This window comes from Ovis aries, chromosome 3 (assembly GCF_016772045.2).
Source record: "Ovis aries strain OAR_USU_Benz2616 breed Rambouillet chromosome 3, ARS-UI_Ramb_v3.0, whole genome shotgun sequence".
In the NCBI taxonomy this organism is placed as follows: domain Eukaryota; kingdom Metazoa; phylum Chordata; class Mammalia; order Artiodactyla; family Bovidae; genus Ovis; species Ovis aries.
In genome coordinates this window covers 163,719,347-163,737,023 of record NC_056056.1, presented here as the reverse complement: position 1 = coordinate 163,737,023, position 17,677 = coordinate 163,719,347, and the positions used below count along the sequence as shown (strand labels likewise).

General features: G+C 52.6%; 1 protein-coding gene across 2 annotated transcripts; it reads right to left on the bottom strand.

Annotated features, from left to right (window-relative positions):
- Positions 1-1,111: 1,111 nt before the first annotated feature.
- Positions 1,112-5,016, bottom strand: CD63 (CD63 molecule). Of its 2 annotated transcripts, none has more exons than XM_027967615.2 (8): positions 4,870-5,016; positions 3,639-3,715; positions 2,451-2,639; positions 2,212-2,286; positions 2,014-2,109; positions 1,764-1,901; positions 1,433-1,516; positions 1,112-1,268 (listed from the first exon to the last, which is right to left on the bottom strand). In XM_027967615.2, exons 2-8 carry the CDS (start codon positions 3,702-3,704, stop codon positions 1,203-1,205), a joined length of 714 nt encoding a protein of 237 aa, XP_027823416.1. In that variant the 5' UTR covers positions 3,705-3,715; positions 4,870-5,016; the 3' UTR covers positions 1,112-1,202. The 2 variants fall into 2 exon arrangements, with proteins under 2 accessions (XP_027823416.1, XP_027823415.1); XM_027967614.2 differs by lacking the exon at positions 4,870-5,016 and adding an exon at positions 4,301-4,353.
- Positions 5,017-17,677: the final 12,661 nt, after the last annotated feature.

Genomic DNA, 17,677 nt, shown 5'->3' with positions numbered 1-17,677 from the left:
GAGTAAACGTCTTTTAATTTCATGGCTTCACAGTGGGAGACTGACCCCATTTAACTCCTAACCTAGGCTGGGGCTTCCCTGGTGGCTCGGTGGTAAAGGATACACCTACCAATGCAGGAGAGGCAGGAGACATGGGTTCAAGAACCACCACCACCTAACCTGACATCCTCCAGGGTCTCTGGCGTGTTTAGTACCTGCAAAACATCTAGTACCCACAAGGGGGCGCAAGGGGACAGTCTTGTGTGTTTGAAGTTGCACCTAGAGTCGTGGCCACCAGAGGGTACTGTTGGATGTCTCCTTTCTGCGTGAAATAAGGTTGAAGTCGAGTGTTACAAGAGTGGGAATAGTGTGGGAGAGGTGGTGAAGAGGAGTCAAAGCCAAGCTGGGTGGTTTCCATGGAAAAACGGGCACCCACCTCTTAAATTCTTCTATTATCTAAAGTAAGTCAAGAAGGACATAAACTGGCTGCACAGGTATAAAAGTGACTGGTCACCACCCTGAAAGAAGCTAGGCCCCCTTGAGGATTAGTGAAGCAGGGAGTACTTCCCTGGTGGCTCAGACAGTAAAGCGTCCGTCTACAATGCGGGAGACCTGGGTTCGATCCCTGGGTCCGGAAGATCCGCTGGAGAAGGAAATGGCAATCCACTCCAGTACCACTGCCTGGAAAATTCCATGGACAGAGGAGCCTGGTAGGCTACAGTCCATGGGGTCGCAAAGAGTCGGACACGACTGAGCGACTTCACTTTCAGAGGTGGACAGAAGGCTGGGGAGAAGATGTTGAAAGTGGATATAGGCTGGCCTCTCCCAGGTAGGACCTTTGTAGGGAATCCCACTGACTTGGGAGACAGTTTCATGAACCCTTCAGCACTGAGCCTGGCAGCACAGGAAGGGCAGTGGGCCTCAACCTCCTCTGGATCCCCACATCCACTGCCAGACCAAAGAAAGCCTTGATCAAAATCCTCCTTTCGCCCCACCCTTTCCCAGAGGTGCCTTTCCCAGGCCAGCCTTTCCCAGAGGTGCAAATAGAAGAGGGTCCCAGAGGATGGGAACATGGATAAAGAGGGAGAAGGGTTAAAGTATCACTTTTTAAGACAAACTGAGACTCTTTCTCTTTGGGGTCTGAAAAAATAATCCGTTTAATTGAAAAACCTGGAGTATATTACCCCACTCCCCTGGATGAGGGGGCTGAAGAGACAGACCCCCTACATCACCTCATAGCCACTTCGGATGCTCTTCACAAGGCAGCATGCTAAGACAATACCCAGGATCTAGAAGAACAGAGAGAGATGGGGGAGAAGAGGAGTCAGGGAGGTAAGATAGAGACCCACCCAAGAGACCCAAGAGACAACCAGGGCTCCCCTCCACAGACCAGCCCCCTGCTCAGCACCCTCCCACTGCTCCTAGTTCCCAGATGCCCAAGGGTGCCTCTCACCTCCACAAAGGCAATGCCCAGGGCTGCCGCAGCCACCACCAGCACATTCTTCCTCAGCCAGGCCGCAATCTTCTCCACACAGCCCTGCCGGGTGGCAGGCACACAAAACAAGACCCCGTCAGAAATTTCCCACACCCCCCTGCCTACCCACCTGGCTCCCCCACCCTCTGTCCCTTTCATCCCATCCCCAGCATTACCAGATTCCCTCCCGATCCCTGATGCCCAGTTTCCCAGAGCCCCAACCTTCTTCACCTCCACCCCTGATCCCTCTCACCTCCTGAAACATTTCCCAGCTTCCCCAAGTCCCCTACTATCTCAGCCCCCTTCCTACCTCAGTATGGATGTCCTTCACAACAAAATGAACCCCACAGTTATTAGTGATGTTGACGCAGCAGGAGTCAGGGACTCGACTGGCCATGGTCGGGATCTTCTCCCAGTCTGTGTAGTTAGCCGCCCCGCAGCACTTAAACTGGGGGAGAGTGGAGATATGGGGGGAAAGGCTGTTAAGTGACCCTCCGTCTTCAACATGGAGGTAAGAATCTCCTTCTCTTACTACACCTGCTCCCAGCAACCCCACTCACATCTTTCTGCATCTTGTCCAGGATCGATGCCGTCTCGTTGGCTTTTGGATAATTCTTCATCTGCTGCCGGAAGTCCTTATTAAATTCTGATCTCACCTGGGAATAGGGAGGAGCACCGTGGAGGTCAGGACTCAGGGCACCTGGGTCCCAGAGCAGCCAGGCCTCTGAGGCAAGGACTTCCCCTTATTCCCTGCTTACCTTGTCTCTAAACACATAGCCAGCAATGGCTGCAGCCACTTCAACTAGCATGATAAGGGACAAGAAGATGGCAAACTGCAGGTGCAAAGGACAGGAGTCAGGTTTGGAGTCTGGGTGGGAAGGCCCTGCCGGTCTCAGGAACATTCAAGGCTTCCCTCAGCCACCCACCCTCCAAACCCTGCCCAGAGAAATGCCCTTTCGGCAGCCCCAGGCACCCATGCTGGCCCACACCCACTCACCGTGATCATAAGACAGTAGTTCTCCTTGCAGGCTCCACAGCAGCCCACAAAGGCCACCAGGAAGAGGAAGGCCCCCACTGCGATAATGACCACAGGCAACAGGAAACTAGGGGTGGCCCCACGGGTCATAGTCTGATTCAGGACAAGCTGGGTCGCTACGCCCACAGCAATCAGTCCCACTGCACAGGCCTGTGAGGAGCACAGCAGGTCAGGACTCGGAAGACCCACCACCCACCAGCCCCCCACGGTGGAAGGCAGTGGGTGACCCAGGACACAGACTAAGCCCACTCTAGAGAGACTGATTCTCACACCTCCAGGAAACTTTTGACAGTGGGAGAGGAGGCTGACCCATCCTTGCCCCACCGTGAGGGCTAGGCAAACTGTTTAAGGCTCTCTGGGAGAAAGCCATCAGGAGGAACCACACCTTCCTTCAAGCAACTTCTCACAAAATGCAAAAAAAAGAGAAGTTTCCAGTAAGCCCTAATCCCAGGACACACATGCCTCACAGAGCAGTGCTTCCTTTGAGCCTCTTCCTATGGGCCTCCAGGGCTCCCAGAATTGCCCTCTCACTATCCTCATCAACGACCACATCCTCACCAGCTGTGAGAAGGGCTCCTCAGGCCTCCTGGGCCTGGGAGAAGGAAGGGGTTAACGGGGTCAGAGTAGCCGGTCCCTCCCTGGACAAACAGTAGCCTCTCAAGCCAGGAGCCCAGGACTGGAGCAAGAGATGGGCAGAGCCCTTACCCACCCCGAGCGGCCCGGGGTTGGGGGGGGGGGGGGCGCTGGTGATGAGGGAATGAAGAGGGATGAAGGGGTGGCGGGAGAGAAAGAACAGAGAAGCGGGGAGAAGGGCACACTCGAGGCGAGGCGTGGGGCGGCGATAGCATCAGAACTGGCAGTTGGCTGGTTGCCCCACTGCTCCATATCACAGGAGGCTGGGTCACCAGACAGGAAGGGCCCGGAAGGCTTACGGAGGAGACCGGCCATTGTCGGCCCAAACCAGCCTCAGAGGTTCCCGAAAGCTGGAGGAGGGGACGGCCGCGCTGGCTTCGGCTGTAGCCCGGGCTTTTTCCTCCCACATCTGGTCTCCAGCTGCCTTCACTGTTGGCCGCTCAGCCCTCATCCCTCCGGAGCCAGGTCGCCCTGCACCCTGCCAGCGCGCCCCCGCCGGCCCCGCTCCCCACTCACGCAGAAGGCCAGCAGGAGAACGTAGAGCAGGAACTTGACACATTTCATTCCTCCTTCCACAGCCATGGCTGCCTGGCCTGGGACAGAGGGGCGCGCAGGGGGATCAGAACCGGTCGAGGCGGGATCTCGCTTTCCGAGCTCCCCGCCGGCCCTCGAAACCTCCCCTGCGCCGCCCCCATTCCCGGCCCCTCCCACCCGGAAACCCGCGGTCAGATCCACGTCTTCCAGCCCCCTCTTCCACCCGCAGGAGAAGGGTGGGGGCGCCCGCAGCCCAGCCCGGACCCCGCCCCGCCGCCTCCCGGGGGCCCGGGACCCACCCGAGGGCGCCGGCAGCGGCCAGGACCGAACGCCCACCCTCGACCCTCCAGCCCCCAGGTGTTAAACACCCCTCTCCACTCAACCAGTCACGGAAAACTCTCCTCAGCCCCAGCCCGACCCCCGGGTCCTTTTCCCTGGGTTCTGATCACCGAAGAACAGAAATGCGGCGGGCGCCGCCGCACCCCAGCCCGTCCCGGGCCTCCGAAACTTCACCAAGTTGCAAAGTTGGGAGCGGCGGGGAGCGCGGCGGATCTGCGGAGGCCTGGGGCGAGCCCCCGAGCTGGGGGCGACCGGTGACCCCCTCCCCACTCCCCGCCGCAGCCTCGCGGACCCCGCGGCCTCACCTGGGCTCCCGGAGGCTGTGTGCTGCTCTCCCGCCGCCGCTCAGGGGCTCTCTAGCTGCGCCCCCCGGCTCCGGCCCCGCCCGGCGCGCGGCCCCGCCCCGGCTCCAGCCACAGCCCCCTCCCCCGCCGAGTGGCCTCCAGCCTCCCTCATGTGACGCGGGAACAGCTGCGGCCTGAGTCACTGGGCTCACATGGGGAAGGCCAAGCCCCCCGCCCGGTCGAGGCCACGTGGCCCCCGCCCGGAAGACAGCGCCCACCCCCACCAAGCGAGGGCACCCAGGGCAGGACCTCGGGGTGCCTGAGGCCCTTCTGGCGCCCCCAGAAAGGGGCCACCTCGGGGTAGGAGAGCGGGACCCGGCGCCGCCTGGATCTCTCTGGCTCAGGGAAAGGGAGGAGACATGTGAAAGCCAAAGGAAGGAGAAGCCGCCCGGAGTTACTCTCTGAGCGCCAGGTCGGGCTGCAGAGCTGAGGCGAGATGACTAGATGGTCTTCAGAAGGGCTCCTCATCCTCCACCCAGAGCCCACCCTCCTCCTCTCGCTCCAACTCCTTTACAGCCCCCGACCCCTACCCCGGAGTCAACAGAGGAAGCTGCTGGCTCTCTGGGATGTGGTGGGGCCAGAATAAACTTTAAGGCAGGTTCCAGCCTCACAGCCTCCAGCTTTCTGGAGTGGGTGTTCCTGTCCCCCTCCTCCGTTTTCTGGGGCTCCAGAGTAATGAGCCGAGAAGTGGAAGAAGCCCTTCCCAGCACCATGTCACCCAGCCAATCAGAACACGTCAGAGTCAGGCTCCTCCCTCTGTGGGAGGGTGGCCGAGGTGGCCTCCCACCCTTCCGGGATCTCCCTGTTGCGATGGAGGTTTGGGGGCGACCCTCACGCGGGCATGGCATATATACCCTGGATTGCCCCATCCCATCCTGTTGGACAGCCCAGAGGGTAAGGCCAAGAGAGGGCTGAAAGGTGAGGGGGTGGTCTCAAGCTGCCTCCCTCCCTGTTATCCATGGTGGTCTCCAGGAGCTATGTGAACAGTTCAAGAACGTAACCAGCCACTACAACCTTCCCGCCCCGCCTGGGCCCCCGTCCCTTAGATTCTTCTCATCCAGCCTGAAGAACCATTTCCTGAGCCTCAGTATATGTCAAGGAAGGAAAGAAACTAAGAGCAAAAGGAAGGCAATCTGGGCTGGGCTGAGAACCAGCTTCCAGGATCACAATCTTCCAGTAAGACACACCAAGGCCCTTCTGGACCTTGCATGCCTGCGTGCATGCTAAGTTGCTTCAGTCCTGTCCAACCCTGTGCAACCCCATAGACTGCAGCCCACTAGGCTCCTCTGTCCATGGCACTCTCCAAGCAAGAACACTGGAGTGGATCGGCATGTCCTTCTGCACTTCTGGACTTTGCTTCCCACTTACCACGGCAGGTGGGCTGTGCAGGAGGAGCCCAGATGCTGAAGAAAGGAGTAGTCATCTGTTATCTGCCAGCCACGTGCTGGGCACAGGGCCAGTGCGGCAAGAGAACTGGTGGCCCCGCCCTGTGCCAGCAGGCAGAGGCAAGCCCACGCTGAACAGAGGCAGAAACCCCTGGTGACAGCTGGACAAGCTCAGAGGGAGGGACAGGTGGCGCCTCTGCCCGAGAAAAAACAGAATGAATTTCACCTAGGTGCTTGGTGCTCTCTGTGGTGTATGTGTTAGTCACTCAGTCGTATCTGACTCTTCGTGACCCTATAGACTGTAGCCCACCATGCTCCTCTGTCCATGGGATTCTCCAGGCAAGAATACTGGAGTGGGTTGCCATGCCTTCCTCCAGGGGATCTTCCTGACACAGGGATCGAACCTCGACTGGCAGTCGAGTTCTTTACCACAAGTGCCACTTGGGAAGCCCCACTCTCTGAGGTGACCTTAAACAATAAAAGGGCAGTCACTCAGTTCCAGGGACAAGGAAAGGGCCAAGTGTAAAAAGGATTAGTTTTAAAAGTCCATGGCAGGAAACTTCCTGGTGGTCCAGTGGTTAAGAATCTGCCTTGAGGTGCAGGAGACACTGGTTCGATCTCTGGTCCAGGAAGGTCCCACATGTCACGGGGCAGCTAAGCCTGTGGAGCACAGCTACTGAAGCCTGCACTCCCTACCGCCTGTGTTCCGCAACAAGAGAAGGAAGCCACTGTGATGAGAAGCCCACACACCACAAGTGGAGAAAGCCCACATGCAGCAATGAAGACCCAGCGCAGCCAAACACAAATCAGTTAAAAAAACAAAGCCCTTCCAGTGCAGGGGCATGGGAACTAAAGATCCCTCATGGCATATTGGGGTTGGCTGGCTCACAGGGCTGGGGAAGGATGTGGTGACAGATGGTGGGCAGGGAGGTGGTCTGCAGTCAAGATTGAGAAACTTTAGCTACCAAAACACCAAGCATAATGCTTGGTCTTTGACTGAATCTTCGCCTAAACAAACTGACTATGAAAGACATTTTAGGAAGAACTTGTCATTCAGTTGCTAAGTCACGTCTGACTCTTTGTGACCCCATGGACTGCAGTCTGCAAGGCTTCCCTGTCCTCCATCTCCCAGAGCTTGCTCAAACTCATGTGCATTGAGTCAATGATGCCATCCAACCATCTCATCCTGTCACCCCTTCTCCTCCTGCCCTCAATCTTTCCCAGCATCAGGGTCTTTTCCAGTGAATCACCTCTTCACATCAGGTGGCCAAAGTATTGGAGCAACTAGGCAAATCTGAATATAACTGAAGATTAGACATGAGAAAATGTTATTGATAGTATAGGAAATTTTCTCTATTTTTTTAAAGATGCATACTTTAAATATTTTTTTATGCATTTTAAAGATGCATACTTTAAAAATATTTCAGGGTGAAATGTCACATCTGTAATACTTCACAAAACAACAGATGAAGTGAAAAGAAGACAGTGGGACATGTACATCCACGGCTGATTCGTGTCAATGTATGGCAAAAACCACTACAATATTGTAAAGTAATTAGCCTCCAATTAAAATAAATAAATTAAACTTTAAAAAAGAAGACAGTCTGGGTGACACGACTGTTAAGAACCTAGTGGCTGTGTAGGGTGTGTTCTCAAGGCAAAGGGGAGGGTGGGAAATTACCAAGAGGGTGAACGCCGACCTCCTGCTGAAAGGAGGAGGAATGGATGCTGGTCCAAGGGAGGGCTGATGAAGGCCAGAACCAGGGAAAGGAGGGGACGTCCTGGGAGGGGCCTTTCAGAGAGAAAATCAAAACGGGGTGACTGCCCACCTGTGGGAGCAGAAGAGGAAGTGAGAAGAGTCTGAGATAACTCAGAGTTTCCAGACCTGGGAGCCCAAGGGAGAGGTGGTGGTCACCGAAAGCAGGAGGTGCAGCCGCCGGGGAGAGATGCCCCACCTGGAAGTAGGAATGTGAGACTCAGGAGAGAGGAGCAGCCAGACTAGAGACAGAAAGTGGTACTGAAATTCACAGCAGTCAGACTAGACAGAGAAAGTGGTACTGAACTTCACAGACAGGGTGTCCCCGCTGACTCGGGGTAAAGAATCCGCCTGCCAATGCAGGAGACATGGGTTCAATCCCTGGGTCACGAAGATCCCCTGGAGAAGGGAATGGTATTCTTGCCTGGAAAATTCCATGGACAGAGGAGCCTGGTGGGCTACAGGCCATGGGATCACAAAGACTCAGACACAACTGAGAGAGTAAACAACAGCAAATGCACAGATGGGTGAAGGCCAGGGTGAGAGAACACTGAGACAGGATTTCAGAAAACCCTTGCGTTTAAGGAAGACGGGGGAGGGGTCAGTAGCAGTAAGTGATCCAAAAGGGAAAGGAAGTTGCGGAGCTGGGCTCCTCACTCTGCCAGGCCCAGTGCCAGGCGCTTGGAGCCACGAGTTCTCTCAATCCTAATGACAACCCAGTGAGGGCTGTGTGATCTGTCCTGTTTTGAAAGTGAAAGTGTTAGTCACTCAGTCGTGCCTGGCTCTTTGAAACCTCATGGATTGTAGCCGGCCAGGCTCCTCTGTCCACGGAATTCTCCAGGCAACAATACTGGAGCGGGTAGCCATTCCCTTCTCCAGGGGATTTCCCCGACCCAGAGTACGAACCCCGGGTCTCCTGCATTGCAAGCAGATTCTTTAGCATCTGAGCAGAGATAAGGAAATTGAGGCTCAGAGACAGGGAGTGACATGCCCTGAGTCCAAGCTAGTAAAGGGCATTGTTAGGATTTGAACCCAGATCTCTGGGGGTTCCGGAGCCTCTGCTTTTTCCTCTGTCTCACTCTCTCAGAGGCCAAGAGAAAAGAGAACTTCAGAGCAGGAAGAGGGGACAGTGGCCAGAAGCACTGAATAGTAAAGAAAGGTGAGAAGCAAGAGAAGGCCATTGGGTGGGGTGGCATTTTCCAGAGCAGAGTCAGGGCAGGATCGTGAGCACCCCCTGGGTGAGTGTGAAGGCCTCCAGGCAGGCAGGGGCGGAGGTGGGAGGTGGCTCAGGAGGATGGGACCCTCCTAGAGGAACACCAGGGGGAGGGCTGGAAATGCACCGCAGCCAGGGTGGCGTGCTGGCAGCAGCTGGGAGAGAAAGAATGGGGCCAAGGAGACCCGGGGGAACAGATCTGTGTGAAGCTGGAAGGGGCACGGCAAGAAAAGTCCATTCCTAGTCGCATTCCTAGTCATGTTCATAGAGACTGTTATTGTTCCACTGAGTATACAGCTTCTGATTCGGAAGATGAAAAAAATCTGGAGATGGACGGTGGTGACCGCTGCACAACACGTGAATGTACTGAGAGCCACTGAACACTTTAAAAACAGTTAAAATGGTAAATTTTGTGTTATGTATATTTTAACACAAAAATTTGTATTGAAGTTTAGTTGACTTACAGTGTTGGGCTAACTGCTGCTGCCCAGCAAAGTGATTCGGTTACACATATATATATATATTCTTTCTTATATTCTTTTCCATTATAGTTTATCCCAGGACATTGAACGTGGTTCCCTGTGCCACACAGTAGGACCTTGTTGTTTACCCATTCTATGTATGAAAGCTCAGGGAATTCCCTGGCAGTCCAGTGGTTAGGACTCTGTTCTTCCACTCAGGGGGCACAGGTTTGATCCCTGCTCTGGGAATTAAGATGGCATCACCTTTGCAATGGACATGAACTTGGGCAGACTTCAGGAGATGGTGAGGGACAGGGAGGCCTGGTGCGCTGCAGTCCATGGGGTCACAAAGAGTCGGACACAACTGAGCAACTGAACAACAATTGGGAACTAAGATCCCACATGACTCAACACCGCCAAAAGCATAAATTAAAAGTGGAGGTAAAAAACCTTACATCTGCTAACCCCAACCTCCCACTCCATCCCTCCCCTAACCCTCTCCCCCTTGGCAACCACCAGTCTCTTCTCTATGTCAATGACACTATTTTTTTTAAAAGAATGGCCTACCCCGCTAGCCAGGAAAGTTGGCATAGAGCCCTGGGTACCTCTGAGTGGGGAGGCATCTGACCTCAGACCTGGCCCTTCACATCACATCCTTCAGAGCCTCCAGCACCAACTTCAAGGGCTAGTATCCAGAAATGTCACCTGACTACTGGACTTCCCAGGGTAAAGAACCCACATGCCAGTGCAGGAGATGCAAGAGACAGGGGTCAGGAAAATCCCCTGGAGGAGGAAATAGCAACCCACTCCAGGATTCTTGCCTGGAAAATTCCATGGGCAGAGGAGCCTGGAAGGCTCCAGTCCAAGAGGCCACAAAGAGCAGGAGATGACTAAGCAACTGAGCACACACATATATACACACACTTGATTAGCTCTGTCAGGCTTCTGTCCCTTGGGTGCCTGACACTGGCCAGTGGTAGGTGAGCTGGGGTGGGCTTCTCCCCTCCCCCTCCCCCTCCCCACACAGCAGAACCAAGCTGCTCTCTAGCTCTCCAACCAGACCAGGCTGGAGATGTTCTGACTGCTCGAGTCTGGCAGCACAAAGAGGAGACTCCAGTCACTGTGGGGCCAACCCCAACTCGGGGCAAGACCAGCTCACTGCGCTATGGTACCCAGGTGAACATCATTGCCAGTCAGCTCACCTCCTCACCGGGAGGAAAGGAAGGCTCAGAGAGATGAAGCCACGGACTCAAGTACAATCTGCAAGTGAGGACCAGGGTCTTGACACAGCAGCTCTGGTGCCGCATGTACCATGTTCACCACCAGCAAGCAACACCCTGAGGTCAGAAGCCTTGGTGACAGACAGGCTCTGCCCCACATGAGTAGGTGACTTTGGCTAAACTCTCGCCCTTCCTGGGTTGCAGCTTTCTCCCACTTGGGCAGGAGGAAAACCGCTGCCTTCCTCAAGGCACAGGACAGTTGTGAGCATCAGAGGAGAATGAAAGGGATAGTTTTGTTACCTGAAGTATTGTTGCTGTTGTTCAGTCTCAATCAGGTCTGACTCTTTGTGACCCCATGCACGCCAGACTCCTCTGTCCTCCACTATCTCCCAGCGTTTGCTCAAATTCATGTCCAATGAGTCGGTGATCTAAGCATCTCATCCTCTGCCCCCTCTTCTCCTTTTTCCATCAATCTTTCCCAGCATCAGGGTCTTTTTCAATGAGTTGGGTCTTCACATCATGTGATCAAAGTATTGGAGCTTCAGCTTCAGCATCAGTCCTTTCAGTGAATATTCAAGGTTGATTTCCTTTAAGACTGATTGGTTTAATCTCCTTGTAGTCCAAGGAACTCTCAAAAGTCTTCTCCAGCACCACAGTTCAAAAGCACCAATTCTTTGATGCTCAGTCTTCTTTATGGTCCAACTCTTACATCCATACATGACTACTATTCCATACTACTATGGAAAACCATAGCTTTGACTACATGGATCTTTGTCTACAAAGTGATGTTTCTGCTTCTTAATATGGTGTCCAAGTTTGTCATAGCTTTTCTTCCTGGGAGCGTCTTTTAATTTCATGGCAGCAGTCACCATCCGCAGTGATTTTGGAGCCCAAGAAAATAAAATCTATCACTGCTTCCACTTTTTCTCCTTCTGTGTGCCACAAAGTGATGGCACTGGTGCCATGATTTTCATTTTTTGAATGTTTAGTTTTAAGACAGCTTTTTCACTCTCCTCTTTCACCCTCATCAAGAAGCTATTTAGCTCCTCTTCACTTTCTACCGTCAGAGTGGTATCATCTGCATATCTAAGACTGTTGATATTTCTCCTGGCAATCTTGATTCCAGTTTGTCTTTCATTCAGCCTGGCATTTCACATGATGTACTCTGTATGTAAGTTAAATGAGCAAGATGACAATATACCTTAAAAATGATAAGTCTTAAATGAAATTACAAAACGGAAACAGACTTCAAGAATGAGCTTACAGTTGCCAGGGGAGGGGAGGAAGGATGAGAGGAAAGGATAGTTAGGGAGGTTGAGGTGGACATGTACACACTGCTGTGTTTAAAATGTATAGCCAACAAGGACATACTGTATACCACATGAAACTCTGCTCAATGTGTGGTAGCCTGGGTGGGAGGGGAGTTTAGGGGAGAATGGATACAAGTATATGTATGGTTGAGTCCCTTCGCTGTTCCCCTGAAACTGTCATAACATTATTAATCGGCTATACCTCAATACAAAATAAAAACTTTTTTAAAAAGGAATGATAACTCTTGATCATACTGTTTTTATTTTATTTTTTGATCATACTGTTTTTAGACTCATGGAAGTTCAAATGATTTTGCTTTGAGTAATACCTGGATGCCACCCCCACTTTAGATGGCCAAGGAAAGGGTTGGAAGGGACAAGCCAATCTCCTTCGACACCTCCTACTCACCTTGGCCTTGGCCCAGGGTTCTAGTCCCAGCTCCACCCCACCCCAGCCCCCACTGCCAGGCTGGATCCTCAGCACTCTGCTCTCTTTTTACCTGTTCCTTTCCCTACTCCTGGGGCCCCTAGCGCCTGACCTCTCACCCCTCATTCTCCCTTGCCGGATTCCTGTCCCAACCTCCTCCCAGCCCTGTCACTGTTACCAACGGGGTCAATCAGATACCTGACCCGTGACGGGGCAAGTTGGGCAGGTCCAGCCTAAGGCCTCTTCATGCACCTCCTGGGGTAGGAGCTCCCTGATGTGTGGTTCTGGCTCCAGGACCTGCCCAAGGGGCAGAAACTGACACAACCTTGGTTTCTTCTGAGAGGGAGCAAATCAGAATCTGGGAGAAAGGAGAAAGAGGCAATATAGGCCGGCTGGTTAACTAGAATCTCTGTTCCTTGGGGCTGGGTCAGCTCATGCACCAGGGCTTATTCCCGGAGAAGCAGATTCTGCGCTCACACCCCTCCCTTTCCCAGGCCTGCAACTGGAATAGTGCTGCCTCCTGCCAGCATGGTTGGGCCACAGGACCAACCTGGGCCCACCGCCCCCAGCAGAACCCCACCACTTGAGCCTGGAAAAGCAGAAATAGGAAAGAAAGACAGGAAGAGGTGGGCAGGCCCAGAGAGACCAAGAGTGAAAGTGGAAAGAGGGTGCACCCCAGGACGGGAGGGCTCGGCCTGCTCTGAGAGGTAGTGGGGAGCAGAGAGGGGCAGGGGCACAGGAGGAAGACGTGACTCCAAGTGATCCTCAAGGTTCCCCACTTGTATCCCACCCACCTCCACCCCCAACCCACCAGAAGCGAACTTTGGGTCCCTCTTCCCAACCTCCTACTTCTCTCAGAGTTCCTCGGGTTCAAAGAGGTTAACACAGCTTCAGGAGATCCAGGGAGGATAATGATAGTTTAGAATGTGGTGAGGGAGACGATTGTAATTACACAGCGAGCTTCTCTCTGAGGGCTTCAGGGTATGTGGCAAGGACCTGGGAGGATCCATTCCACCAGCAGACTCTCTCCAGCCCAGAATAGCCTCCTCACACCACATCCCCAGAGGCTCCTGCAAGGAAGGCCAGGAGGGGAAAGTTCCTCCCCACTAGGGAATCCCCCTCCCCAGTTGCTTCTCAATGGCCCAGCCCTCCCCCTCCTTGGAAAGACCTGCAGTGCCAGGGAATGAGTCCACCGACCCTAGAATTAGGGCCTTTAGAAGGAAGAAGCAAGAAGAAGTGCGGGGGGGGGGGGGGGTGGCGGTCAGGGGTCATGAGTTACTGCCCATAGACTCCAGCTCTGATGAAGGCAGTTTGGGTGTGGGGTGGCCTGAACGGTAGCAGTGCTCCTTTACCCTTAGAGTGGTTCCCCCCACGTCCCTCCCACCCAGCTTCCACCCCTCCCCCCACACCGCCCCCGCCCCCGTCCCCGCCCCGTGCACTGAGAGTGGGCCAGGTGCCTCTGACCTAGAGCCCTGCTGACCTGGCTCCCAGGATTTACAGCTCCTTTTCCTGAGGATGAAACATAACGGCCCCGCTACCCAAGGCTACACGAGCACCTCTTTCCTCCAGCAGCTCCTGAAACCTCATCTTTGCTTCTCTCCCAGCAACTCACAACCTTCAAAGCTCAATGCCTCCCGGTGGGCTCCAACCTACGTTTGCTATGAACCAGTCAGGACCTTAAAGGAGGTGGGACTGAAGGTTGCCGGGGTAACACCCGGAGAGGGGCACCCTAAGCAGGAGGACAGTTGCCTGGGAGACCAGGGCAGTGGGCGGGGCCACAAACCCTGGTTAGCTAGTGTTGTGGTGAGGAAAGAGCTAAATGTCCACATCTCTCCTAACTCCTTTGCCGTAAAGCCAGTAGCGTTCCCTCCTCGGGACTGGGTCTAGAACAGCTGGAAATCTGAGGTTCCTGAAAGAGAACTCCCGAGGGTTACCTGCAACCCGAGGGAACCCAACCCAACATTCCCAAGCTTGAGGGAACTCAAGGAAAGAGGCAAGATGTAGGAGAGGGTGGAGAGAGGAGCAAGCCTCAATACATTATGATATAGAACTTCTCAGACTAGAAATCTAAAGTGAAAAATACGCCCAGTATGGGGGAAGAAAAAAGGTCCGTTTTAGTCCCGCTTCCAAGAAGCAGAAATTCCAGATTCTACCACCAGATGACAGTCTTGCCCACTCATTGGATTAAATGCAGTCCTGGAATCCGCGGGAGGAAGCCAGGAGGCAGAAATCCTTTCTGTGTCACAAGTTCCCAACTCTTGCTCTCTAGTATTTGGCAGATACTCATAACTCTTTCTGGCCGTGCATATACAGTTTTCTTTCCCTAAGGGGACTCTCACCAGAGCCAGCGAGCAAGATTCATTCATTCTTTATTCAAAGTCACTAAAGAAGATTGCTGGGAGAAATATCAATAACCTCAGATATGCAGATGACACCACCCTTATGGCAGAAAGTGAAGAACTAAAGAGCCTCTTGATGAAAGTGAAAGAGGAGAGTGAAAAAGCTGGCTTAAAGCTCAACATTCAGAAAACGAAGATCATGGCATCCGGCCCATCACTTCATTGCAAATAGATGGGGAAACGGTGGAAACAGTGGCTGACTTTATTTTTCTGGGCTCCAAAATCACTGCAGATGGTGACTGCAGCCATGAAATTAAAAGATACTTACTCCTTGGAAGGAAAGTTATGACCAACCTAGACAGCATATTAAAAAACAGAGACATTGCCAACAAAGGTCCATCTAGTCAAGGCTATGGTTTTCCAGTGGTCATGTATGGATGTGAAAGCTGGCCTATAAAGAAAGCTGAGCACCTAAGAACTGATGCTTTTGAACTGTGGTGTTGGAGAAGATTCTTGAGAGTCTCTTGGACTGCAAGGAGATCCAACCAGTCCATCCTAAAGGAGATCAGTCCTGGGTGTTCATTGAAAGGACTGATGTTGAAGCTGAAACTCCAGTACTTGAGCCACCTGATGCAAAGAGCTGACTCATTTGAAAAGACCCTGATGCTGGGAAAGATTGAGGGCAGGAGGAGAAGGGGACAACAGAGGATGAGATGGTTGGATGGCATCACCGACTCCATGGACATGGGTTTGGGTGGACTCTGGGAGTTGGTGATGGACAGGGAGGCCTGGCATGCTGCAGTTCAGGGGGTCACAAAGAGTCAGACACGAATGAATGACTGAACTGAACTGAAAGAATTCTTTGAAAAAATTTCTGGCTTTCTTGGATCTCACAGTGTGAGACTGATAAGTTGGGTGATAGTAATGACTATCTCATTTAGAATTGGGTGTCAGGCAGTTAATCTTCATACCTTATAAAATAGGTCCAGTATTTTTATCTCCACCTTACAGAAGGAATCTGAGACAGAGAGTCAAGTTCACACAGCCAGAAAAGCAGGACAGCTGCATCTTAAACCCAGGCAACCTCAGTTTGAGTCTAGAAGCTATGTGAGTAAGCCCCACGACACACAGGACGCAGATATAGCTAGGAGAAGCATCTACTGTACACTTGGGAGTCAAGAATGGACTCCTGAAAGACATATCCAAAATCTCATCTATACTGAGACCTGAAGAAAGAGTAAATTGAGGGGAGGGAGGGAGGGAATGGAGGTAGAAGGGGGAGTTGTTCCAAGAAGAGGAAACATTTGTGCCAAGATACTGTGGAGATGATCAACAGATAGAGGGCAAAGGCTACATCCAGGTTTCTGACCTAGATGATTGTCATTCACTAAAATGAAATAGCAGAATGGGGGCACAATTCAGGGGAGAGACGTTCTTTGTTTACCATATTTCATCTATGATTGAGGGTGTTTCTAAATGGCAATATCAAGGAGGCATCTGGTCTGGAGTTTGGGCCAAGATTGTTTACCTAGTGTCCTATCTCCTCTGTATGCTCCCTGAAAAGGAGGGCTAAGTTTTTCTATTGTTGTTGTTCGGTTGGTTTTTGTTGTTGTTGTTGTTGTTCTTTTTTCAGCTGCACTGGGTCTTTGTTGCTGCACTGTACCAGGTTTTCTCAAGTCGCAGAGAGCAGAGTGAGGCTACTCTCTAGTTGTGGTGCAAGAGCTGAGCTTCTCATTGTGGTTGCTTCTCTTGTTGCCTAGCACGGGCTCCAGAGCTTGAGGCTCAGTAGTTGTGGCACATGGGCTTAGTTGCTCAGCAGAGCGTGGGATCTTCCTGGACCAGGGATCGAACTCAGTCCCTTGCATTGGTAGGTGGATTATTAACCACTGGACCACCAGGGAAACCTGGGAGTAAGTCTTGTTTTTCTTTGCATCTCCTAGACCTGCCGCTAGCTACATGTTCAGTAGGGAAGTAAAAACTGGGCCACTTCCTCTGAGGAAGAGAGGTGACACCACCTCTGCTCTCAAGGAGTTTTGAATTTTGCTGAGGAAATGACATCAGAAAAACATTTTGGAGAACAGGATAGGCTAAAGTATGGGATGAAGGTAATCACTGCTCTGGAAAATCAGAAAGTAGAGCAAAGAACCATGAAGAAGGAGCCTGTGAATGCCCTTACTGAATGACTGCTGTGTAATCCTCACAACCAGTGAGGGCAGGCAAGGCGATCCTATTTTATAGAGGAAGAATCGATGAAAGGTTAAGATGCTCATGTCTTGGAAGGAGCCAGCTATCTAAGGTTTTTGTTTTGTTCGTTTGTTTTCCATTCTGCTGCAGTCTTAGTTCCTGTTCTCCATAGAACAGATCATCTCTTCAACGCTCCCTACCTTGGTCCTCCTCATCCCTACCCAACCTCCTTTCTTTATACCTGGGCCCGCAGTTTCCCCCTGCCTCATTCCACTCCAGTTCCCAAGCCCAACTCTGTCCTTACACCCAGGGCTCCATCTAGTCCAAAGAGGAAGCCAATGTCCCGCTGTTCTGCCTGAGAAGTCCAGTAATGTTCACCCACTTATTAAATAAACATTGTGTGTGCCAGGAAACCAGAGCTGATCTGATCCCCTCAAATATGTTCAGTCTATTGGTTGTCTATTGACCTCTAGAGCTTCATTAATATAGTTTTTTTGTACAAAGTTTATTATTGGAGACATACCACAACAACAAGTGGGAGAGCACACAGAGAAACAAGTCATTTAGTTAAAGAGAAGCAAGGCAGAGAGAAAGGATGTGGGCATCCTCCCTAGTGAGGAGGACCTGACCTCTGGGCTTTAGACTCAATAAATCATCCTGGAGAAACTGAGGGTCTGGGAAGAGGTATCCAAAACCAGAAAAACTTAAGCACTTCAGGAGCACTGTAGTAGCTTGGCGCTCTTCTACTCTGCCCTCTGGCTGTACCCAGGGTTACACCTGAAGACTAGGGCTGGTCCTATATCTGGGTGTCTCCCCTGGGGACTTCACTTTCTCCAACTGAGGTCTCTGAGGACAGATCTCTCTCTCATCCTCGCCCCTACAACTACAAGCCCCTTCTCAGACTTCTGAACCCTGCCAGATCCAAAACTACACCTGGGAATCCAGAGATCCCGATTGCTCTGCAAGCACAGTGGTCTCTGGCGCTGCTTCCTCTCACTCCTCCAGCAGTGGTCCCCAGTCCCTGCCTTTTCCAGCCTACTGAC

Excerpts from the sequence above, each read along its gene's own strand:
- CD63 (XM_027967615.2), bottom strand. The coding sequence starts at position 3,704 with ATGGCTGTGGAAGGAGGAATGAAATGTGTCAAGTTCCTGCTCTACGTT. Across the intron at positions 2,640-3,638 it reads TTCTCCTGCTGGCCTTCTGC|GCCTGTGCAGTGGGACTGAT; the intron begins GTGAGTGGGGAG and ends TGCTCCTCACAG. Across the intron at positions 1,517-1,763 it reads TGAAGGACATCCATACTGAG|GGCTGTGTGGAGAAGATTGC; the intron begins GTAGGAAGGGGG and ends GCCACCCGGCAG.